Raw genomic sequence first — 22,743 nt, 5'->3', positions numbered from 1 at the left:
TAACTTAACGTAGAAATCATACTTACTCTCGAGTTCGACCACTACTTAGGACATTCTAAAATTTTCCATGACACGACCTTGATAATCCTTGCACTAAACCATGACACCAAACCTCAAAGCATGCTAAAATATTTTCTCCAAAATATGCAAGACACGGATCCCGTGCCTACCTCTGTGTAGGGGTCCGTGTAGACTCGGGTGAGAACACTCGAAAGGAAAGGTGGACAACCTCGTGTCAGGGTCCGTCTAGACTCTGTAAAAAGACACTTCGGAAGAACAAAGGCACGGACCCCGTGTCAGGGTCCGTCCTCGGGTCCGTGTACCTGCGGGACATGCCAACACGTGAAAATTCTGAACCTGATATGCGTAACACCTAACTCAATCGTACGGACTTCGAATAGACACCACGAGACACTTCTTAGAACACTAAGGCATTATGTCAAACCCAAGTCAACCTTAAAAATAACCCCAAGAGTAACAATCCACAACCAACAACACGATTCGGATTTCGACACCAACTTTCTTCCTACGACGCTTAATTCAACTTGGTGCCTAACGACGTGAACCCACACGTTAATAACCATCCCAACATCATAAAAAAGTACCTATACGCAGCAGCGATCACCCGTCGATTTCCAACGAAGCCTGCAACACAAAAACTTCAAGAACACAATTTTTGTAAAAGTCGCAGTTTGACCAGTTCCACGAAAATCATCATAACTCACTCAATTTTCGTCCAAAAATCTTGAATTTTATATCAAATCGAAGGCATCAAAAATTTCTACAATTTTCTTGTTGAAAGTTTTCTCAAAATCCAGACGGACAAATCGCAGTTTTCAACAGAATAGTAAGTTACGAGATTTCAGATCTAAAAAGTATTTCAAAACGCATTCAGACCATTTTCCGCTCAAACGACGAATGTCACACATGAATTTTTAGGCATAAAAATAATACAACACATAATATGACAAGATCGATTTAGAAAGAACAGAATATACGTGCCTTTGATGATAAACATTACCGAAACGACGATACCGAAGCGGGGATGGCGCGAGGATTGATCCGGGACAAACGTGGCGCTAAAATCTTTGAAGAAAAGTGGCGAGAATTACTGAAATCTTTGAAGGGAGGGGGTGGCTGCTGAGTTTTCCCTAGAACCCTAGGTTTGCTCTCCAAAATAATGGGGAAAGAAAATGTGTATGTGTGTGGTGTGTGTTAGACGTGTAGGTATGTGTATAAGTGTGTGTGTGCGAGAGTTAGGTAGTAATTTAGGGAATGATTATTGCTTAATTACAAAATTAACAATGCTAATTAAAAGGCTAACTAAATTGCTACTAAAATGTTAGATTAAATGTTGAGCAATTACATGGTAGTATAAATAGAAATCCCTCCTTAAATTACTAACCTCCCTAAATTTAAATAAAATACACAAGTGCTACAACATTAAAAATTTGAAATCATATAATTACCTAATAATTAAATTAGGCCATTAAAATGCTAAAAACTAAATAAATCATTTAAAATGCCCTATCTTAACTTAAAATAAAATACCGCAATAAAATTTGCCTAAAATCGTCACCGGTCTTTTCCTCGATCCCGCATCGAATAATCGCCTGAAACATGAAACTCGAAAAACATTTTAACGTGCACCAATTAGACATAAATATTAAAACTATGCAAATTCTTAAATCGTGAATTAAAACCCAAATCAATGAATTAAGCATGCATTAAAATCATTTAATAAAATACATGAGGAATTGAATAACTTGCACGCACGTGGTTCATGTGGAACTCAAATTTCGGGATGTCACAATCTATCCCCCTTAATTTGAATTTCGTCCCCGAAATTCGCTTATCCTCGATAATCCAAAAGTTAGATTCTTAATCCTAGTATCCCAACGATCCACGCTACCGCTGCGCTACTCTGAATAAAATTAAGTCTTATGTTGTCCTTACGTCTCTTCAACCCTAATTAAATTGCCTACCAAAAACCTCGTTTGCGAATCACAACTTAAAACGACTTATGATAACTTAGTTTACTTTACTACGACCTCGAATTATGACTTTTCTAGTCGTTCCCAATATTAGAAATGGAGGTTCAAACTTATTGTATCTTACCTTCTTTATACTATAAATGTAATGTCAACGACCTATTACATTAGCATTTATGCAGTTCAACTTAAGAACTCTTAGCACCAAAGGTTACTGATCAACTTCTATCCTCAGCAATATACTTAAAAGTTAAACCTTATCTTAACCCCATAATAATATTGGCCTACAATCCTTGAATCGGATCTTCCCTTAGGACACCAAACTTACGTACTTAGCTATTTACAAGTACGTCCCAAATGTAAAATTGTTGCCAACCTTTAATTTCAAGTAACAAAAAAATCCATAAAACTCAACATACACAATGTTGATCTTCTACTTAAATAATAAAACCTTTCTAGCATCAATCACATGCTTAAAATATTTTCTTCACGATTACAATACAGTTGAGGCCTAAGACACTTGGACCTTCCTCATTGGAACGAATGTTCAACTTAGACGTATCCTCAATACTCAATTAATTCTAGCGTATAAAACTTAATAAGTTTCCTTTGTTAATGATGGACTAACTCTAATATATCAACTCCACTTATAACCCATAGAATTCTAGAATCCCCGTATCAAGCTTTTAGATTTATTACTCAATAAAAATCTTAATATTCATTCATTGATAACTTATGTTGGAAACCATTAATTCCCTTTTGTTTTTATTTCACCCAAAAATTCCGTATGAACAAATATCCCATAAATTTGAAATTCAACCTTACGCAACCCCAATAGTTTTGGATAACATAATTCCAACACACATATTCACTTATTCCCAAGTTTCTTAATAACTTACAAAAATTTCTCAAGACAAGATGTCTACCTCAATTCTTACATGCGCATATCGATTAATTTAACCATCAAACATACCCAACTTTCTAGAAAAATTACATTCTAGCAAATGTAATGCCAGAGAATTTAATCCTGGTAATCTGTAATTATTGATGTATAATTTGATATGATTATGAAATGATTAACCGAGACATGAAATAAGATTACACGTGAAATGTATGTGCAAGGACAGTAGCAGCGGCGCACATGCATGACATGTATGCGCGCACATGCGCGGATTGTCCAGAGGAGTTGGCGCACATGCGCGAATAGAAGCCGCGCACATGCGCGCGACGTCCAGAGAAGTGGGCGCATATGTGCGGAGTGATGTCGCGCATATACGCGGAAGGTCCAGTGGGTGTGGCGCATATGCGCGAGTTGATGTCGCGCATATGCGCGAGACGTGCAGCAAACACACCGAGCCATGTGGCTATATGCATGTACGTGTATATATATATATATATAATATATATATATATATATATATATATATATATATATATATATATATATATATATATATATATATATAAACATGCAATTAAATCCTCAGAAACAAGAACGAAGAATCGAGGAAAGTTTTGGAATTCGATTTCAATTTCAATCGTGTGATCAATCCGTCCGTCCGAATTGTAATCCGACTTCGGTATTGAGTTCCTATCGACGTAGGCTACACTTTGACGTAAGTTTTGCTACGTTTTGACATGCTTTGAAATTATGCTATTGTCAGAATTGAATGGAACTCATATATGTTGTTCTTGACATGTTAGACATCATAGAATCGAAGTCAGATTAAGAAATAGACTGATTATGGAATTATTATGAATTTCTGATTATAATCGGTTGATATCGGACAGATTTAGATTATGGATTGATTATAGATTGTATTGGATATGGGTTATAGATTGTAACTGTTATCTGGTGAATTGGTATTGACGGGGATATTGGAATTGTACAGTTATGCCGTCAATTTTGAATTAAATCCAGATTGATCAGATTGTTATGGAATTGACTGGTATATTGATATGAGATTATTGATATTGTCAGTACCAGACAGATTGTGAGTTCAGGACTTGGACTGAGCAGGAAACCGAGACTGCAACGAAAGGTATAAGTCAATGGGGTATTGGGAGATGGACTTAAGTCGGTTTAGACTTGGGTTTCCCTAAATCACATACTTTGCTTTATTGCATTTATATTTGCATTGATTGATTGATATACTTGTTTTCTTGAGTTATAGATTACAGGTATTAGAAGAGTAATCTTATGACAGAAGTGCCGTTAGTGGTGGGATCACCACGGGCACATTGCACGATGTCATAAGATGGTGTATTGGCGGATGTGCCAAAGACTGTCACTGGATGTTTGGCTATCGATGTGGATAGGATGGTGGCTTTTTCTATTACTGTTAATCAATATTGTATCGATTTGGATAGATTAGTAGCTCTTCTATTACTGTTAATCGATGTCATATCGATGTGGATAGAATTAGAGTTGCTTCTATTACTGTTAATCGGTACTATATTGATGTGGATAGAATTATAGCTTCATCTATTACTGATAATCAATATCATATCGATGTGAATAGAACTGGAGTCTTTTCTATTACTGTTAATCGATACCGTATCGGCGTGGATAGAACTGGAGTCTTTTCTATTACTGTTAGTCGATACATACATGCCAACTTCTGGAACCGGGATCCCTAGACTAGGATTGAGTCTAGTCTGAATGATGTAGCTACGAGAATGATTGATAGTTTGATGTTACTTATGTTTCAGAATTTGATACATATATCTGTTACCTGATTACATGCTTTATATTGTTTATATGATTGCATGTTTCGTTGATTTATACTGGGAGTATATTCTCACCGGTTTATCCGGCTGTTTTCTTGTCTGTATGTGTACTTGACAACAGGTGGGACAGGTTCAGGGTCGAGAAGATGAAGAGAGAGATCGTGATTAGAGTGGTGGCACCGGACCTGGACTAGAGATAGGGTTGAACACTTGATAGTAGTTATCAAACCCTAGTTTGAATGAATGTTTTTGATACAAGATGTGTATTTTTATATACTGATATGTATATATGTGTTGATTTCACTACGTTCCGTATTTTAAAAAGAAAATTTTTTTAGACCCTGTTTTATTAATTGATTAAATTAGTCTCAACGATGATTAAGAACTTGATTAGCGTCCGGGTCCCCACACAAAGGTATAGTCCTAATTGTTAAGATCAGGATTGAAACTTACGACACATCAAAATTAATTTCCCAAAAATTTGCTAATTCAATGTCTAGTCTTATAACTTAGCTAACCGATCAACTTTACCTTAAATCGTCATTACTCTGAATTCTTAATTTGCCACATCATTAATCCACCTACTTTTAACTTTTCAAGCCTAAGGTTGATCCATCCAACAATGTCCCTGATTACCATTCCTTATAATCTTATAACCTAAATGTTTCGAGGCTCTAAATATCTCTTCGAGCCTATATCATCGAAAATTTCGATCTTTTAAAACATCCAATTCTCAATTACCGCTAAACTAATTGCTCCAACCTCTTAACAATTGCAAAATAAATTCCTAATTTCCTTGATAATTACTCAACCTTGTCCATAATTTTGAAAATCCTACAATTACCCATAAGTCCTTGGCGTTCCTAATTCCATCTAATAGATTTCACGTAACATAAAGTTCAATAATTTTAAGCTTATTAAACCCAAAGTCAATTTCATAACCTCGAAAAGCTACTGATCTTACTCAAGTGTTCCTCAAAAGTTCGAACTTAATCCTCAAAAATTTCAAAATTTGTAATTTGGTCCTTAAAGTTATCAAAAATTATAATTTTGGCCCTACAACTCTTGTAATTTTGCATTTTGGGTCCCCATAAAATTTTCGATTTTAGCCTCATAAAACCTAAAATTCTCGAAACTCAGAATTTAATCCCAAACTTCGGTAAATTTTGAAAATAGTCCTTTAGATTTTTTTTTTGCACTTAGGTCCTCAAATTATTGGTTATTACAATTAGGCCCTTAAAGTTCTCAATTCGTGCAATTCAATCCTTAAATCCAACTAGGGGAAGCATGCATACTAAATAAATTCTATGCTTTGTATACTTCCAAAAATCGTCGTTTTCCCGAATCATTAATCCTTACATGGAGTTCTCCAAAAATCAACTCAGCTAGCAACCACGAACCATCAATAATTTCTTAGAAAATCTACAAGTCCCAAAAGCATTCATAATTGTCAAGTTCAACTTATGACCCACAATTATAACATCAGTACTACTAACCAAATATTAAAATAGACAAATCATTTCCAACTTTTCCTAACGCCCAAAAGCAAAATTCTTACTCATGTCCAATTCCACCATCCAGCGTGCAAGAAAATTAAATAATTTCTCATTTCATGTCGTAACATGCATAAAAATTTTAAGGCTCCAATCTCAATTCATAACGACAGATAAACATGTACTCTAAAACGTATGTCATGTAAACATACAGGTGATTGCATTAAAACATGCACATGCTGAAATCATGACTTGAATTCTTAATACATGAAATAATTTAAAATCTTAAAACTTACAGACTTGAGGTGTGACTTCGTGAGCTTCTTGCGACTGGCAGTAGGCGTAACCCTTTACAAGAACCTGGCTCTGATACCAACTGTAACGTACCGTACTTTTCGTACTCAAAATTTGTGGAAAAATTAAAAAAATTTTTGAATGTAAAAATGCTTTCAATGTCTGCCATAAAATAACTCAACCAAGTCCCCCATAAGACATGGTTGCTCAAAATAGCTTAAATAAAGTTTTCTCACGAAAGGTGTGCTCAAAGTATTTCCCCCGAAACAAGAAATCAGAGTAAAATTAACATTTGCGTAAAAACATAAACTTTGCGGTCCTCGAGTTAACCTCCCGCTCATTCCAAGCCTGCCCCTTGGTCGCCACCTCCTGTCTCCTCATCCACATACTCACCTGCATCGATCAAGTCTAGTGAGTCTAAAGACTCAACACGTATAAACTGGAAATAGCAAGTACTACATAATAAAATCGCATGCCACTTTAAAATAGAACATACATACATGAAGCTTGAATTTGAACTGAACTTGAACTTGCGTACGTACATAGACGTGCCATAACTTGAAAGCTTTCATAAACATGCTTACATACTTGATCATACTTAAACATACATGAACATACATGATTTCATTTTGCGTAGAGGATGTTTCAAAGCAAGTGACCCATACATAATAAACGCCTGATCAGACAAACCACAGTACTGGGCTAACAGGGTCGTATCCACTGCCACATACATGAGATCCCCGTTCATAATTTAACGGGCTGGTTGGTCCCCGTTCATAATTTAACGCTTTCCAACCACGATCTAACCCGTTCATAATTTAACGGGGTGGAGAGGTCCTTGGCCACGTTCACCGACTTCCAAACCCATTCATAATTTGGTCACGAGACAATTAGCATACCTCAAAAACTTAAAATATTTTCTTTTGCACGTCGACATACTTACTTGGCGTTGAGGGATTCGTTGGATTTCGACTGGGCCGTCGCTGCACATACTAACATGAATTTGCATACTTAACCTGCATAACTTAACGTAGAAATCATATTTACTCTCGAGTTCGACCACTACTTAGGACACTCTAAAATTTCCCATGACACGACCTTGATAATCCTTGCACTAAACCATGACATCAAACCTCAAAGCATGCTAAAATATTTTCCCCAAAATATGCAAGACACGGACCCCGTGCCTACCTCTGTGTAGGGGTCCGTGTAGACTCGGGTGAGAACACTCGAAAGGAAAGGTGGACAACCTCGTGTCAGGGTCCGTCTAGACTCTGTAAAAAGACACTTCGGAAGAACAAAGGCACGGACCCCGTGTCAGGGTCCGTCCTCGGGTCCGTGTACCTGCGGGACATGCCAACACGTGAAAATTCTGAACCTGATATGCGTAACACCTAACTCAATCGTACGGACTTCGAATAGACACCACGAGACACTTCTTAGAACACTAAGACATTATGTCAAACCCAAGTGAACCTTAAAAATAACCCCAAGAGTAACAATCCACAACCAACAACACGATTCGGATTTCGACACCAACTTTCTTCCTACGACGCTTAATTCAACTTGGTGCCTAACGACGCGAACCCACACGTTAATAACCATCCCAACATCATAAAAAAGTACCTATACGCAGCAGCGATCACCCGTCGATTTCCAACGAAGCCTGCAACACAAAAACTTCAAGAACACAATTTTCGTAAAAGTCGCAGTTTGAGCAGTTCCACGAAAATCATCATAACTCACTCAATGTTTGTCCAAAAATCTCGAATTATATATCAAATCGAAGGCATCAAAAATTTCTACAATTTTCTAGTTGAAAGTTTTCTCAAAATCCCGACGGAAAAATCGCAGTTTTCAACAGAACAGTAAGTTACAAGATTTCAGATCTAAAAAGTATTTTAAAACGCATTTAAACCATTTTCCGCTCAAACGACGAATGTCACACATGAATTTTTACGCATAAAAATAACACAACACATAATATGACAAGGTCGATGCAGAAAGAACAGAATATACGTGCCTTTGATGATAAACGTTACCGAAACGACGATACCAAAGCGGGGATGGCGCGAGGATTGATCTGGGACGAACGTGACGCTAAAATCTTTGAAGAAAAGTGGCGAGAATTACTGAAATCTTTGAAGGGAGGGGGCGGCTGCTGAGTTTTCCCTAGAACCCTAGGTTTGCTCTCCAAAATAATGGGGAAAGAAAATGTGTATGTGTGTGGTGTGTGTTAGACGTGTAGGTGTGTGTATAAGTGTGTGTGTGCGAGAGTTAGGTAGTAATTTAGGGAATGATTATTGCTTAATTACAAAATTAACAATGCTAATTAAAAGGCTAACTAAATTGCTACTAAAATGTTAGATTAAATGTTGAGCAATTACATGGTAGTAAAAATATAAATCCCTCCTTAAATTGCTAACCTCCCTAAATTTAAATAAAATACACAAGTGCTACAACTTTAAAAATTTGAAATCATATAATTACCTAATAATTAAATTAGGCCTTTAAAATGCTAAAAACTAAATAAATCATTTAAAATGCCCCATCTTACCTTAAAATAAAATACCGCAATAAAATTTGCCTAAAATCGTCACCGGTCTTTTCCTCGATCCCGCATCGAATAATCGCCTGAAATATGAAACTCGAAAAGCATTTTAACGTGCACCAATTAGACATAAATATTAAAACTATGCAAATTCTTAAATCGTGAATTAAAACCCAAATCAATGAATTAAGCATGCATTAAAACCATTTAATAAAATACATGAGGAATTGAATAACTTGCACGCACGTGGTTCATGTGGAACTCAAATTTTCGGGATGTCACGCGCCTTTTTTTGTAATGCACATGGGCTGTTCCCGATTGGGCTTAAGTCCCCTCACGGTTATCCCATTACCCATTACTCATAGACCTTCTCCAGCCCAGGCACTAGAGCTTTTGCCTTCCCAGGATTAGAACCCAAGACCTCCTGGACTTATATAGATCTTGGTAGCAATCCTGGTACCAGTTGATCTACTAGCTCAACTGGTACCAGGATTGCTGCCAAGATCTATATAAGTCCAGGAGGTCTTGGCTTCTAATCCTGGGAAGGCAAAAGCTCCAGTGCCTGGGCTGGAGAAGGTCTATGAGTAATGGGTAATGGGATAACCGTGAGGGGACTTAAGCCCAATCGGGAATAGCCCATGTACATTACATATGCGCTTAAGGATTTTCAGTTCCTTTCGAAGCATTAGCTGAAAGATATGACCATCCTTAAAGATGTCCACCCACACAGCTATGTTCAAGTGCTCCCGCACTTCTCTCAACTCTGCCATCAGCTCGGGAGTGGTAGCCTCTCCAGTATTATACAGGAACTCAAGCTTCTGTAACTTTTCCCAGTAGTGAAGACTCTTATAGAAGACTTCATCTTCTATAACATCCTTCCTGGTCTACAGAGCAAACGACGAAGCACTCGAGCTACTCGTATCTGCCATTCTTTTTGTCTTGAATATTTTCACCAATATGATTGAAACTAACCGTGTCACTTCTATTTATAGCCGAAAATCATGGAAGCTAAAGGGCCGTCAACGTTTCAGCAAACGATAATCTTTCTAATCTTTAAATTTATTTTATATCGTCACTTTAATTATTCTATGCACCGATTAAGGGAGAATATCAGTTTTGAAGAAGTTAACTGAGAGGACAATTGTTTGTGAATTCTCAACTGAAATGAATCAGTTTCCCAACTGATTGTTCAGCTGGATATTTTACAAATCTTCTCACATAAGTTAACAAATTAAAACTTATTATATTCCAAATCAACTAACGTGACTGCAGTTTCATAACGTGGCCTATTTTAAACCGCTCACTTTTTGCACACACGCTTACAGCACACGTACACATGTTTTTATTCAAAATTTTGATGGACTGACACGTGTCCAGAATTTAAACAGTCACATACATATAAATAATCCCCGCTTCAATTCAGTTTTCTTTCTTACGCGTACATCATCTCACAGAGCAAACTCATACACTCAGAGCTTGTATTTCGCAAAATTTCAGGTTTCCTTACTCTCAGCAATGGCAAATCAGATCCCTGATCATATATTGAACACTATGGCTATCAACTTTGAATCAGCTTTATCAGTCGAAGAAGTCGATGTGAAAAATGTATTTTTGAAGCTTGAATCAGCTGGGCTGAGGATATTCTTGGGGCAATACTCGCAGGATATTTACCCAGAAGAACTCCATGACCTCTACTCAAATGGATATCGACTCTGATGGAAGCATCATTTCCACTATTAATGGTCAGTTGGTGACCATTTCTGAATATTCTTTCGGAGAAATCTTTTCATTACCTTCTGATGGACTGGTACACCTTGCTGATGTTAAAGCATCAGATATTGATGAAATGCAAACTGCACTCTCTACTGATGGACGTAAAATCAAAGTTTCCGATCCTAAGATGGAATTGAAGCATGACGTTCAGTTGCTGGCTGACATCGTAGCCAAAGGGCTATTGGCTAAGGCAGGATCGTATGCTGCCCTGACTTTGGAAAAGTTTCAAGCTATTACGGTTATTATGGCTGGAAGAAAATTCAACTGGAAGCAACTTATTTTCAGTATGTTGAAGAATATGTTTTCCTCCACCAAGCAATCCAAAGGATTTGCAGTGCCGCTGAGCTATTTGAAGAAAGTCAAAGGGTTGGTGGCTGATGATTCTGAGTGATTATCTAAATTCAAAATTTTCAATGGGAAGAATGTTCTGCCACCCACGACTAAATTAGATATCTCTCCTGATCAGTTCGTGAAGATCAAGAAGGATATTTGGACACAACAGGCTGCTCCCAAATCAGTTAAACAGGCCAAGACATTGGCTCAATTGAAGACAGTTAAAAGAAAACTGATTATCAGTGAATCCGATTCCGAGAAGACGCCATCTCCAAAATTGCCAAGAAACCAAGAACACAAAGGACAAAATTACCAACCACAGTAGAATCTATTCCTGTTGAAAGGCTGAAATCTTCGAATGCCCAACAGCCTATCAAAGAAGTTCCTCTGAAGATCATCTCACCAGAAATTTCAGCTGGTGCAACAAAGGAAACAGTTAGGATCAAAGCTCCTCCAATCCATATCAATCGTCCTGCTGTTCTAGCACCTGCCAGACCCGAAGTTATAAAGATTACAGAACTTGTGGATACTACTCGTACTGGATTGGAAATTCCACACATCCTCAGTACTGAAAAAGGAAAGGGCAAATTGATTGAAGAGCCCAGGACATCCAATTCCATTCAAACTCATATTGACCTTGTTTGGGAACAGGTTAATAAATTTGCAGCATCAAAAATTCAATCTTATGATGCCTGGACCGCTTACAGAACTCTGATTTTTGCTAAGCAACTGAAAAAGAAATCCCAGCTGAACAAGTTTATCAAACTGGAAGCAATTGTCCTCAAGATGGTCAAAGCTGCCACAATTGTTCAAGCTTTGGAGAGGAAAAACTATTTTTTTGTCCAAATTCGAGCTAAGAAGCTATCTCAACTGCTTGAGAAATTGAAGGCAAACTACAATCCCACAAATCCAACTGCTTATAATGAACGAGCTGTGATCACTCAGCTAGATACTGATCTTACTAGCTTGAAAGCTCAGATAAAAGTGTGGGAAATGGATCAGGAGTCAGTTCTTCCTGAGGAAGCCTCTGAAGAAGAAGAAGAACCCTCCTCTCGGCAGAAAGAACCATCCTCAGAACAAACTATTGTTACAACTGAAGAAATAGTTCAGGATGTGCCACAATCATCTGCCGTGGAACATCAGCTGTACTCTGAAGCCGAGTTGAATTTTGCCAACATTGATGAAATTATTCAATCAGTGGTGACAGAATCTATTATTAGTGAACACATTTCTGAAGAAGTTGATCGCTCAACTGATCAAATCACTCAAGAGGTTCCTATCTCAACAGAAGCACCAGTTCAACCTACTGTTTCTGAACTAAAGGAGCAAACAGTGGTGCCTACTCAATCACCAAATCAACAGATTGCTGAAAAGCTTCCAACTGATGAACCAGCACTAATATCAGAGGACTATCAAATAGATGTATCAGGTTCATGACCCTCTCACTGAAGATCTTATTCAGAAGGAAATCCCGATTGCTGATCAACATCAATCCTCATCTCCTCCAGTCAAAGTAGCAGTAACTGAAATAGATGTTCCAGCACAGACTGTTTCTGAAATGATACTATCTGATAGGACCATGGTGGTCTTTGATCAAGTTTCACATGAACTAAGAACATCTGATCAGTCACCTCCTCTTCAATCCACTGAAATGGATCTTGTCCTTAAAGAAATCCAGAATATGCAGCACAATATGCAGCATATGATAACTGAAATCAAGAAAATTCAATCCACACAATTCTCTGATACTGTCAAATTGGATTCTTCATTTGAATTTGTTTCAGAAAAACTGAAAGCCATTCAAGTAAACATGGAGTCTCTTACCCGAACTGTGGATGAGATGAATAATAACAAAGGTCTAGCTCAAAGTCTCTTTACAACTCTGGATATAATCAGTCAACGAGTTGAGCGATTGGAAACTTCTGTTTCTAATAAAATGGAATTGTTGCAGACTTCTTTATAATCTGCTGTCTCAAGTATCTCCTCAGATGTCAAAATTCTTTCCACTGACGTTCAAAAATTATCTATGAAGATGGAGTTGTTTGAAAAAATGGGGAAGAGATCAAAGAGATTCTAGAACAACAAAAGAAATCTTATCGTTGAAGAAAAATATCTACAGATTCGTGTAATCTCTTATTTTATCTACAATGAGTTCAGACGTTCAGTTATTATTTACTTAGTTTTGTCAAACACCATAAAGGAGGAAATTGTTGGAAACTAAATTCCGGCGTTTGACAAAATATGAAACAACTGAAAATACGAACAAACTGATCGAGTAAACTGAACACATCAACTGATCGAGTAAAACTGAACTCAGCAACTGAATCTAGTAAACTAATCTACGCAACTGAAACGCAATTCAGTTGTTCTCCTCACCAGCAAATCTAGAACACGTCAACCGACAGATAATACATTCAGCCGTATGCCTTTAAGCTAAGCATCCTTCAACTAAACATGTCTCGGGAAAGAACATTCAACCGACAAAGAGACATAGAAGACTGCAACTGAATGTGAAATGCCGCACTTCAATCAATACAGCTTAGAACAACGCATTTCGGCTAAAGCACTTAAGACGCCGCATTACAATAAATGAAGCAAACAATTACCAAGGAATAATGAAGTGGCAATCAACGGATACAAAGATTAAAATATAACTCAAGTTACCGTTGGAAGGGAAGCTTATAAATATGACAGAAGAACAGCTGAATAACAAGAAGATCACTCCATTAAAAGCTTGCTGTTATTCTGCCAAAATCTTAGCTCACTCTTACTTGGTTTATTCATAGCAATTAAGGCTACAATTTGATCTCACTAGCACTTTGAAATAATCGTCGAATTCGATAGTGCTAAGATCAGTTACGCACTGAGAACATTTTGTAATACTAAGAGTTTCAGCTTTTGACAGTGATAAGTCCAAACTGAAGTGGGTCAGTACGAACCTTGTATTCGATCAAAGTCTTTTAGCGAAAATCCTATCCTTGAGATAGAAGGGGTTATGTAGGAGTAATTGAAATCTCCGAACATCCAGAAACAATCCTTGTGTATTTTATTTCAGTTTCGTATTCTATCTTTCAGTCAGTTACTTTCCGCAAGTACTTTAGTTTAACCGATTGTCATTGACCAACAAGATTCTGAGAATCAGTTTGTCACAAAACTGAACTCAAAATTTGAAAAGATCAGTTTTAATTGTGAGTGTTTATTCAACCCCCCCTTCTAAACACTCTTGATACGTTAATCGATCCTATCATTGTGAAACACATATAATGATCTAAATTGTAGCATGAACACCACTCGACTTAAGCTTTTTCCTTTTTCTTTAAAAGATAAAGCTAAAACTTGGCTACAAAATCTTAGATCGGGATCCATTCGAACTTGTGATGCATTGCAACAACAATTTTTGAAAAAAAAATTTCCATCTCATAGAACAAATTCTTTCAAAAGGCAAATAATCACTTTCACTCAAAAACAAGGAGAAAATTTTTATCAGTGTTGAGATAGATAAAAATAATTGCTTAACCTTTGTCCACATCATGATTTTGAAATTTGGATATTTGTTTCTCAATTTTAAGAAGGCTTAACACCTAAAGATAGGCAAATGATTGAATTTATGTGTAATGAAACTTTTGAAGATAAAGATCCAAACGAGGCAATTGAGTATCTCGATTCATTAGCTTCAAATGCTCAAAATTGGGACACTATAGGCACAATCGAACCATCAAACAAGATTCAATCTCACACATCTTGTGGAGGTATGTACACCCTCAAAGATGAACATGATCTCCAAGCTAGATTTACCTCTTTGGCAAGAAAAGTTGAGGCACTTGAATTGATAAAGAATGGTCAATTAAAATCTGTTCAAGAAATTGTGTGTCACATCTGTGATGTAGAGGCCCGTATTTCGTATACATAAATTTGCGGAATAATTTAAAATTTTCTCTTTAAATAAATAAAATGCCTCATTCATAAAATATACTGATAAAAATATTCAATGTTTAAAGTAGCAGCGGAAATAAATATCTGTTACAAAACAACAACTTAAAATAATTTATCGTGATAAAAATGAATTTGCATAAAAATGATAAATAAATTGAAACATGAGGTCCTCGGGTTCCTACTACTGCCGACCCAAGATGGCTCACTGGTCCCCGCCCTCAGTCCCGACCTCATCAGTACCTACAACAATCAAGTCTAGTAATTCTAAAGACTCTGCATGCATACATCATGAATAACAAGTAAATATATCGTAATAATCTGGCGTAACGTAAAAATATCATATCATAGAGCGTAACGTGAAAATCGTGTCATGAATAATTATAAATACGTGCATAACTGAAAAATCGTAAGTGAAATGTTTGCTAGATAGAGCCATGTCATAAAATAGCATATCATAATTTTCTGTTGAGATTATGTTCTACGCAAGTGGCCCATAACATTAACTAAATCGTCTGATCAGACTAAACAACGGTATACTGGGCGGTAGAGATCATCACAGCAATTGGACTGGATATCCGTACCCATACATGAACCGGTCAGTAGCCACCGGATGAAGTAATAATCACATAAGCTACAATCCCATGAGTGTGAAGTGGCCACAAGACATTGCATAAATCTCAAAAATAAACTTTTGTAATTTATGCACGTAATTTAATTATTATCTTGTTTTATTTTACCAATGGAGTTAGATCGTTTCCAGGCTCGCTGCAACCTAATTCTAACATGAGGAACATGAAAATAAACTTAACTTGACCAACACTTCAAAATCGAACTAAAAACGAGACTATTAAGCCCAACGAACTTAGTATCTAACAATGACTACGTACCAACCCGAACCATCATTTAGTAATGACTAAAATACACCTAAAATGATGAAAAATAAATATCAAGGGCTGTAATACACAAAAATTGTGCATGGAGGCCAAAATCATGAAATGCTCTTTCGAGAGTCACTTTGGCACATTGCACCGTAAATTTTCGTATGACCTGTAAGCTTAACCAAATCACGAGCGGCCAAAAACATGACCTTCCCTAACTCAATGAGGTACTTTCCAGTCCAAGGCCATAGGCTAAAAGCCAATTAAGAACTCAAACGAGCCTCTGAACCGAAGCACAAAACTGCTGTCAAAAATTACAGCAGCAGCTGTTGCGCGTCCTTGCTTCGTTTTCGAGACTATCGGCCATTGGGGCTTTAACCACCAACCAGAGCCTCTTCTTCTAAGGCATGGCTTGGACCATGGCTAATGGCTACAAGACAACCACAAACCAATCAATTCCATAGGACAACGCCAAGCTCCACCCGAGAACCATGTGCTTTACGTAGGTGTGTTGCTTGTTCTTGTTGTCATATATCCTTCCAGTGGCCACATGATCGACCATGGCTAGATCTAGACATCAAGAGGTATTGTACGAACCATGGCTAAGGGCTAGAAGCCAACCAAGATCCACACCAAACCACATAAAACCGAAACCACTCACACACACGAAAATCAGAAAACAGACACCGTGGGACACTTGTGTTGTTTGGTTTTAAACCGATGGGACCGTGAACCAAGACATGAAAGGACATTTTGGTCACATCCTAGACATGCCAAGGTTAGGTTCAAACCATGGCTACAGCCTTTAGGGCAGCCAAGATTAGAACACTCGCCATCGACAAGCAAGAATCCGAATTTGAGACTCGAAATGGTAGCTGCTGAAGTTGCTGTCAAAACTCGCTGCTGGGGGGGAGGGAGTGAAACCAATGGACTAACACCTTCCTCGAATACCCTATATCATGTCTATAAGCAGCCTGGAGCCCCTGGAAATCGAGCCAACCCTGAAACCATAAACACAAGCAGAAACCGTGAAGTGCATATAAAAGGGAGGAAATGAATCTTTCTATCCTTGTGTTTGGTAGATAAGGAATGAAGTGTGATTTGACATTATTTGATTGAGGAATGATTTGATTGGAGTGATGCCGATTCTTGCTTATCAAATAAGGGTAGATAATTGCTTAATTAATAATTTTAGTTGATTAAAAGGTGAGGGATTATTATGTCAAGAAAAGGATAATGAAAGATATCAATGAAAATGAGTTGTCAAACTTTTAAATCCTTTTAAGTGGGGTGGCCGAAAATTGCTATTAAAATAGGGTAAAATATTGCTTAATTATTGAATTTTAATTCTTTAAAGTTTTATCTACCCATTAGGTATTTTAGTTAATTGATAAATTAGTTTAGGATGGTAATTGTCTTGCATGCATGGCTAATTCTTTAAATTAAATTACTAACATGTTAAGTTGAAATTCCCTAATTAAAATAAGCATAGATTAACTTATCTCAATTGGTCACATATTTTAATTTAGGCTTTTTAATTGAATTATGGACATAAGGAATTTATTTACTACTTATCTCAAGTTAATTAATTAATTCTTTAAACATTCTTTACATTAAAATAACTTATTATTTATCTTAAATAAATTCTAAGAATTTTTTCTTAATTATAAAGTTTATCTCAATACTCCAAATCCAGTCCGGCCTCACTTATTTAGTTGAAAAAATAACAACTAAACTACTGCAATAAAATAATTAAATTTAAAGAAAAGAATTTAAATCCTCATGCATAAAATCATTTTAATTTAAATAATAGTAATTATGCATGGCTTATGCGTAGTCTGATTTACGGTTCTACAACTCTCCCCCCTTAAAAAGAATTACGTCCTCAAAATTAAAACTTACCGAATAACTCGGGATACCGACTCCTCATCTCTGGCTCAGACTCCCACATAGCTTCCTCCTCTGAATGATTAAGCCATTTGACTTTCACTCGCTTAAGCAGCTTGTTCCAAAGCTTCTTCTCTTGTCCGTCTAAGATTCGCACTGGCCTTTCTTTGTAAGACAGGTGCGTAGTGAGCTGCAACGGTTAAAAGTTCAAGACATGCGAAAGATTCGCCATATACTTCCTCAGCATAGAGACGTGGAACACATTGTGTACTCCGGCCAGATTCGACGGAAGAGCAACACGATAAGCTAGCGTCCCAACCCTGTCGAGGATCTCAAAGGGTCCGATGAATCTCGGACTGAGCTTTCCTTTCTTTCCGAACCGCATGACACCTTCCATAGGTGCTACCTTCACAAAAACATGGTCGCCAACGACAAACTCTAGATCTCTCCTCCTCTGGTCCGCATAACTCTTCTGTCGACTCTTAGAAGTCCTCATCCTATCACGGATCTTGACTACTACATCGGCAGCCTGCTGAATAATCTCTTGACCCAATTCTGATCTTTCCCCTACTTCATCCCAATGAACAGGCGATCTGTACTTACGACTATACAGTGCTTCATACGGAGCCATACCTATAGACGACTGAAAGCTGTTGTTATAGGTGAACTCTACTAATGGAAAATTCGACTCCCAACTCCCTGAGAAATCGATGACACAAGCACGGAGAAGATCTTCCAAAATCTGGATAACTCTCTCTGGCTGCCCATCTGTCTGAGGGTGGAAAGCTGTGCTAAACAACAACTTCGTACCCACTGCTGAATGCAGACACTTACAAAATGCGGAAATGAATCTAGGATCTTGGTCAGATACGATAGAAACGGGAATATCGTGAAGTCTGACTATCTCTCGGATATACAACTTTGCATACTGAATCATGGTGAAAGTCGTCTTGATAGGCAAGAAGTGCGCTGATTTGGTAAAACGATCAACAATCACCCATATAGCATTTGATCCTCTGACCGACTTTGGCAAACCAGTCACGAAGTCCATGGTAATATTTACCACTTCCACTCGGGAATAGGAAGAGGCTTGAGCAATACTGATAGTCTCTGATGCTCCGCTTTCACTAGCTGGCAAGTCACACACTCGGATACAAAACGTCTGATATCTTTCTACATTCCTGGCCACCAATACAGCAACTGCAGATCTTTGTACATCTTCGTACTCCCAGGATGAATATAGTACGGCGACATATGGGCCTCAGATAGAATATCTGCTCGAATAGAATCACTGCTAGGAACCCACATTCTGTCTCGGTATCTCACAATACCGTCGCTAACTGTGTACAAGATACTGTCCTTGGCCTCATCTCTCTGTTCCACTTTGCCAACTGCTCATCTGCTGGCTGACCACTGCAAATACAGTCTAGAAGGGAAGACTGAATCGTCAAAGTAGATATACGAGGAACTCTACCTTGAGGATAAGTCTCTAGACCAAACCTCTGCATCTCAGACTGAAGAGGCCTCGAAATCGCTAGATGATCCATTACTGCGACTTTTCTGCTCAGTGCATCCGCAACTACATTAGCTTTACCCGAGTGGTAGCTAATGTCACAGTCATAGTCCTTCACTAGCTCCAACCAACACCTCTAACGCATATTCAGCTCCTTCTGCGTAAAGAAGTACTTGAGGCTCTTATGGTTGGTAAAGATCTGGCATTTCTCTCCGTACAAATAATGCCTCCAAATCTTCAAGGCAAAAACTACGGCGGCCAACTCTAGATCGTGGGTAGGATAGTTCTTATCATGGACTCTCAACTTACGAGAAGCATACACTATCACTTTCCCATGCTGCATCAAAACTGTGCCTAACCCAAGCTTCGAAGCATCGGTATACAAAACAGAGTCTCCGGGCCTTGACGGCATGGCCAACACTGGTTCTGGGATAAGAGCTTGCTTCAAAGTATCAAAGCTCTTCTGACACTCATCGCTCCACACAAATTTAACATTCTTCTTTGTCAATGACGTGAGTGGAACTGCGATGGAGGAGAATCCCTGAATAAAATTTCGATAGTATCATGCTAGTCCAAGGACACTACGGATCTCTGATGCATTCTACGACACAACCCAATCTCCGAATGCTGCAACTTTCGCTGGGTCTACCTCGATACTGCTGCTAGAAACGATGTGGCCTAAGAACGCCACCTTCTCTAACCAAAATTCGCATTTACTGAACTTCGCGAATAGCTTATGCTTCTGTAGGGTCTGCAAAACTGCGGTCATATGTCTGCTGTGATCCTCTTGATTCTTTGAGTAGACGAGAATGTCGTCTATGAATACTATCACAAACTAATCAAGATACGACTGAAATACGCGATTCATGAGATCCATGAAGGTCGCTGGGGCATTCGTCAAACGGAACGGCATCACAAGGAACTCGAAGTGGCCATAACGAGTCCTAAAAGCAGTCTTGAGAAAATCTGCATCTTTCACCCTCAACTGATGGTAGCCAGAACGCAGATCGATCTTCGAAAATACTGAAGCTCCCTGCAACTGGTCAAATAAATCTTCAATCCTCTGGAGTAGATATTTGTTCTTCACTATAACCCTGTTCAATTCCCGGTAATCAATGCAGAGCCTCATCGTACCATCCTTCGTCTTCACAAACAAGACTGGCGCGCCCCATGGTGAAAACCCGGGCGAATGAACTTCTTGTCAAGAAGTTCCTGAATCTGCTTCTTAAGTTCTGCCATATCTGTCGATGCTAATCGGTACGGTGCTTTGGAGATCGGAGTCGTACCTGGCATAAGCTCAATAGAAAACTCCACCTCTCGCTCGGGTGGCACACCAGAGACTTCGTCGGGAAAAACGTCTAGAAAATCCCTAAAAATTTGGACATCGGAGGCTGATTGACTGGGTGCCTCGGGAACGGATATAAAAGTTGCCAAAAATGCTCGACACCCTCTATGCATGAGCTTCCTAGCCTGGACACAAAATATAAAACACGGTAAATGAAAGTACCTGTCTGGTTCGAATAAGAACTGCTCCATCCCAGGCGGTCGTACTAGAAGGGATCTCCGCTGAAAGTCGATCAAAACTCTATTCCTTAGTAGAAAGTCCATACCCAGAATGATATCAAACTCTGGCATCGGCAAAACGATAAGATCCGCATAAACAAGATTGGAGACTCAAAATCTTGTGCTAAAGAGCGTGAAGCTCGAGGTCTATGTCTCGGATCACATTAGTAGCTGTCATCTCCTCTCCCGAAGGCAGTACTACTGAATAGGCTATATCTAGCCCAATGGTCTTGACCTTGAGAAAATTATCAAAGGTCTCCGAAATGAATGAATGTGTAGCCCCTGAATCTATCAAGGCTTTCGTAGGTGAACCAGCTATAAAAATTCTCCCTGAAAGATTGGAACGTCAAGCTGAACCCAATAATCACAAGAACTAAACTATAGACATGCGAAGGTCAAAGTTCTTCTAACATAATTCCCGAAAGTATCACTGATTAGAGCATACAATCCTATCACAATTCTAATTTCAAAATCTTAATCCAGATTCCCAAAATATTGAATTTCAAATATTAACTTAAATCTTTAAGATACCTGTCATGAGCATGGATTCTGGGTTCGTCTCCGCTGCATGGAGTGGAAAAACTCTGCCTTGGGTAGGCAGACTCCCCTGTGTGCATTACTGCCGCAAGGGTTCTGGACTAACACACTTGTAACACTTCCCTGAACCATACATATACGCTCCAGCATGGCGGCATGTGCACCTAGGACAGACTGGGTGCTCAAAAGTCCTCGGGACTGTGCGTCCCCGTGGCTGCTGTTGTCCTCTGTTTCTGGTTGGGTCGTGGAAAGGCCTCTTACTCTGGGGCTGCTGCTGAGGAGGAGGGCGGTGTGGCACTTGGATTGATCGCTTGCCCTGGCGGTCTTTCTCTATATCATTCAGATCCTGCTCTACAGCTAGGGCTCTGGAGACAGCGACATCATAAGTAGTAAGGCCAGCCACCCTAACATCATGGCACAAGATCGGCCGTAGACCATCCAGAAAATGCATCAGTTTTGCTCTAGCATCATTCGCAATCAGGGGCACGAAATGGCAACTCCTCTCAAACTTACGGATGAACTCTGTAACAGTCAAATCTCCTTGCCTCAGGGTCATGAACTCCCTGGTCAACCTGGCACGCACATCGTCAGTAAAATATTTAGAATAGAATACCTATGTGAAGCGTGTCCAGCTCAGAGTAGCCACATTCAAGGCTACAGATGCTCTTTCCCACCATAAGTGAGCGTCTCCTCCCAACAGATAGGTCGCACAACAAACTCGGTCCTCATCTCCAAGCCCCATGAACTCGAAGATAACCTCGAGAGACTTAATCCAGCCCTCAGAAATCATGGGATCTGTCGTCCCTGAGAACTCCTTTGGTCTCATCTTCATGAACCGCTCATAGATAGCCTCAGGCCCAGTCGGCCTGGCTACCCCAGCATTGTTCCCCGCAAACTGTGCGAAGAATTGCGTCATACCGGCTTGCTTCTAGGCATTCATGTCTAGTGGAGGTGGAGGTGGAGGTGGTAAATATCTCTCCTGCCTCTAATTCTCACCGTCCTCCTGGCGAGGTTCATCATCTCTCGTGTGCTCAAGAATGCGTCTAGGAGGCATACTGTTCCACACATAACCCATACGTAACTAACATGCATAATCTTTATTATTTCTTTAAATTTAAATAAATATTGTATAATCATAATCTTGACATAAAATATTTCATGAAAACATGTTGTTAAAATATTTCATGCTTTAAACAAAATGCGTAAACGTATAACTTACAGACAGAAGATGTGACTTCGTGAGATTCTCGAGATCAGCAGTAGTACA

General features: G+C 38.7%; 1 protein-coding gene across 1 annotated transcript; it reads right to left on the bottom strand.

Annotated features, from left to right (window-relative positions):
- Nucleotides 1-17,970: 17,970 nt before the first annotated feature.
- LOC140806714 (uncharacterized) lies at nucleotides 17,971-22,392 on the bottom strand. The gene is made up of 3 exons (XM_073163254.1): nucleotides 22,151-22,392; nucleotides 21,792-22,048; nucleotides 17,971-18,053 (listed from the first exon to the last, which is right to left on the bottom strand). Exons 1-3 carry the CDS (start codon nucleotides 22,390-22,392, stop codon nucleotides 17,971-17,973), a joined length of 582 nt encoding a protein of 193 aa, XP_073019355.1.
- Nucleotides 22,393-22,743: the final 351 nt, after the last annotated feature.

This window comes from Primulina eburnea, chromosome 12 (genome assembly GCF_022965805.1).
Source record: "Primulina eburnea isolate SZY01 chromosome 12, ASM2296580v1, whole genome shotgun sequence".
Taxonomy (NCBI): Eukaryota; Viridiplantae; Streptophyta; class Magnoliopsida; order Lamiales; family Gesneriaceae; genus Primulina; species Primulina eburnea.
Note: the sequence above shows the minus strand (reverse complement) of the source record. Positions and strands in the feature narration are given on the sequence as shown.